The following is a 3,687-nucleotide window of genomic DNA, read 5'->3' on the forward strand; positions in this document are numbered from 1 at the left end:
TTCACATATTATGGTATAGGCATTAGCAAGGGAGTAATTTTGGGTCTTACACTCTAAAACAGTGGAAAATAATTACTTTTAATTTGATTATTCACAATACATATTTATAACAACAATCAACAATGACTAAGTCTTATCTCATTAAGTGGGATCGGTTATATGAATCCTAAAATGCTATTGCACATGATTTTGCCTGTGATAACCATGCAATGTTATAGCAGAAGACTTATGTAATACGGATCCATGTTATGTTGTAAGGAAAGACTAATGTAATACAAATCTACGTTATGCAATATAAACCCATCTAATGTTAAAATGAAAGACCTATGTAATACAAATTTATGTTATAACAACCAACAACAACCAAACCTTACACTACAGATTATATAATGTTATAAAAATTAATAGCCAACTTAAGCTGGCACATCGTATATGTATGTTATATATTTTATAATACATGATTTAGCTCAAATCTCACTCCCCTAATATCGTTGCATGAAAGCGACCCATTTTTGCAGTTTTGTTCAATGTACATAGTTAGTTCACCGAGGAAATAGGATTGATTAATTTGTTTCGTGGAGTACTTGTCAACTGATCCCATATTATTGTCACAGGCTCGAATTCGAAGTCCCAAAAGCCATCTTGCTGTAATTCTTGGTCGCTTGTGGATCCATTGACAAATCTATTAAGCTTTTCAGTTATTCTTGCAGCCCCAAAATCCAACACAGACTTGTGCATCTACATGAAATGAAAGCCAGATTAATAATCCAAATAAATATCCAAAAGTACTGATTCATGTCAAATATATTTTCTTGAGAAACAAACAGAGAAAAATTCAGTTACTTTTACATACCTCTGCACGTACTACATGAAATATAGTGTCTCCTAGAGTTGAAAAGCTAGCATGCACAACGTCCGCCTGTTCTTCTTCAAGTATTCGAATAATTTCGTAGAAGATGAACTGATGATTGTCCAAGCCACTAGTCAGTACTACCTCTACTGTGGAGCCTGTCTCATGGATTTGGATTTGGGGTGCTTTTGTGCTCCTTCCGCTCTCAATACTTAAGTTGTTTGGTTTCATGCTCTCAACATTTACGAATGACGTAGCATGTGATCTTTTTCTAGTGCCCACCAAGCTCTCCTTCTTCTCCTTTGATTTCTGCAGCTTCGACTCTCTGCTTTGTATGTAGTTGATGGCCTCATCTATTTGTTCGGGCAGACTTAGTGGCTCCTGCATCACCACAGTATTCAACATTAGCTATGAATCAACCTAATCAGTGGTTCGGATTCTCAGTCCCACAAATGTAGTGTCTGACAAGAGAGTATTTTAGTTTCGTAACTGCGTAAACATGTGATCATGAGAGTGAGAGAGAGAGAGAGAGAGAGAGAGAGAGATAGAGAGATACCTTAGGATTTTGGTTAGGGAGGAGAGAGAAGAGGTTTGAGTAAAGAAGTTTCATATGATTTCTCCTATTCTTCTCTACAACCCTCCTTTCAACTTTGGTTAAAGAAGATTGACTTGCTTGGTTATTATTCATTTGATCTTTCTCTGGCAAGCTGGCCACAACTTCCAGTTAGCTACTCTCTCTTAAAACTGGAAGGTAATAGGGTGGTTGATCATGGTATGTATTTATATATTATATATTTGCTCCATTTATAGTATGAAAAGTGCAACAAGGAGTATGAACAAGTCTCTCCTCTGTGGACTCTAGTGATGTTGCAAAAGGAAATGAGAGGGTAGGGTCTGCGAGCAAGGTTAATTATCCAAGTTTGCGTCAGCCCAACTGAATGGCGGAAAGGCAGCCGTCAAGTTTGAATTTGTTATGCAAAGTTGTCACGTGGATTTATTAGCATCTTCTTGGAAAGAGACCAACCCCCCCCCCCGCGGCGGGTGGGGCCCCCGTAAGGGTTTTTGTTTCATTTTTTTGGCGGTAACTCAGCTTAAACACGATCAGGATTTTAATACTCACAAATTTATTAAACTCCTAACTAATTTTCAATTCAAAACATTTTCAAAATAAATAAAAAATTAGAATAAGTTTGTACCCATTAGCTTTTTAAAAAATGTTTTCAATTTTTTAATCGTACATGCACCCCCATTCATGTAATTTTTTTTTTCCAATTTTTAATCTTAAAATGTATCCGTTCTTAAATATACCAATTTGTTATATGTAAAATGCACCATTTTTTTTATTTATATAAAATCTATTCAATTTTTTTCGAACCATTTTTAAACTTATATGGGTACATTCTTTTCTTTTGATTTGAGAATGTATCTGTAATATCCCACATCGTCCAGAGGAGTGGATCTTCAAAGCCTTATATGTATACTCCCATCTCTACCTAGCACGAGGCCTTTTGGGGACTCACTGGCTTCGGGTTCCATCGGAACTCCAAAGTTAAGCGAGTTTGCACGAGAACGATCTAATGATGGGTGACCCACTGAGAAGTTCTCGTGTGAGTTCCCAGAAACAAAACCGTGAGGGCGTGGTTGGGGCCCAAAGTGGACAATATTGTGCTACGGCAGAGTCAAGCCTGAGATGTGGTGGAGGTCCAGGGCGGGATGTGACAGTATCCATGTCAAGTTTAATTGAAGAAATTTACTAATGTTATTAAGCTTAATATCCATTACTTTTTTTTTGTGTGGTTTTGAAGAATGTACCTAGCTTTTAAAAAAATGTTTTCAATTTTTTAATCGTATATGCACCCCATTCATGTAATTTTTTTTTCCAATTTTTAATCTTAAAATGTATCTGTTCTTAAATATACCAATTTGTTATATATAAAATCTATTCAATTTTTTTCGAACCATTTTTAAACTTATATGGGTACGTTCTTTTCTTTTGATTGGAGATTGTATCCATGTCAAGTTTAATCGAAGAAATTTACTAATGTTATTAAGCCTAATATCTATATATATATTTTTTTGTGTGGTTTTGAAGAATGTACCCATATTGTTTTGTTAATTTTGATGAATGCACCCATGTTTATATATACATACACACAATAGTATAATTTATATTCTAATATTTTTAATCCCACAAATTATGGATTTTTTTTAAAATCTCATTAATATAAACAACTATAAATTCAAATTTTAATTTAAAATATCACATTAATTTCAGGGACTTCGATCAAAAATTAAAAACCAACAAAGCTTTAATAAAAAAAATATTGATAGTTAAAAATCGCATCCAAAATCTTTCTTAAATTTAAAAAAAAAAAACGTTACACGAAAAAGAGTGGAGGCATGCAGTTTCCCAAGAACAGTGAAAATTCTTTTCTGTGAACGTGCATGCACTACATATTGTATTCTCCACGTTTTCTGTTGTTGTGTAGCTAAAGTTGTCCAGACAAGGATAAAAAGGTGTCTTAAAATTTCTGTATACAATTCCTTCGCGTCACGTAAGCAATTGAGTATTTTAAGATTAAACATGCGAAAGATCACCATCGTCGAATATCTCTTGTTGCCATTATCATCAGAGAAATTCGATCCACATGGTTCAGTTGATATAGAGGCAAACCCCCCCCCCCCCCAAAAAAAAAAAAATATGATGATAATATTATCGTAAATGGGTTACTTTTCAATGATAAAGTGGAGTGGAAAGCTAAAGATTTGGATCAGGTGATTTAAATCGTTAAAAAAAAATAGTTTTAATTTTTTATTCTTGTGAGGTGGGTCAGTGT

The 3,687-nt window shown here is 34.3% G+C and overlaps 1 protein-coding gene across 1 annotated transcript; it reads right to left on the reverse strand.

Moving 5' to 3' along the window:
• Positions 1–370: 370 nt before the first annotated feature.
• LOC103444453 (transcription factor bHLH162-like) lies at positions 371–1,731 on the reverse strand. The gene is made up of 3 exons (XM_029108461.2): positions 1,407–1,731; positions 854–1,231; positions 371–738 (listed from the first exon to the last, which is right to left on the reverse strand). The coding sequence occupies exons 1-3, from the start codon at positions 1,536–1,538 to the stop codon at positions 538–540; spliced, it is 711 nt and encodes a 236-aa protein (XP_028964294.2). The 5' UTR covers positions 1,539–1,731; the 3' UTR covers positions 371–537.
• Positions 1,732–3,687: the final 1,956 nt, after the last annotated feature.

This window comes from Malus domestica, chromosome 09, assembly GCF_042453785.1.
Source record: "Malus domestica chromosome 09, GDT2T_hap1".
Taxonomy (NCBI): Eukaryota; Viridiplantae; Streptophyta; class Magnoliopsida; order Rosales; family Rosaceae; genus Malus; species Malus domestica.

Excerpts from the sequence above, each read along its gene's own strand:
- LOC103444453 (XM_029108461.2), bottom strand. The coding sequence starts at position 1,538 with ATGAATAATAACCAAGCAAGTCAATCTTCTTTAACCAAAGTTGAAAGG. Across the intron at positions 1,232-1,406 it reads TCCCTAACCAAAATCCTAAG|GAGCCACTAAGTCTGCCCGA; the intron begins GTATCTCTCTAT and ends GTGGTGATGCAG. Across the intron at positions 739-853 it reads TTCATGTAGTACGTGCAGAG|ATGCACAAGTCTGTGTTGGA; the intron begins GTATGTAAAAGT and ends CATTTCATGTAG.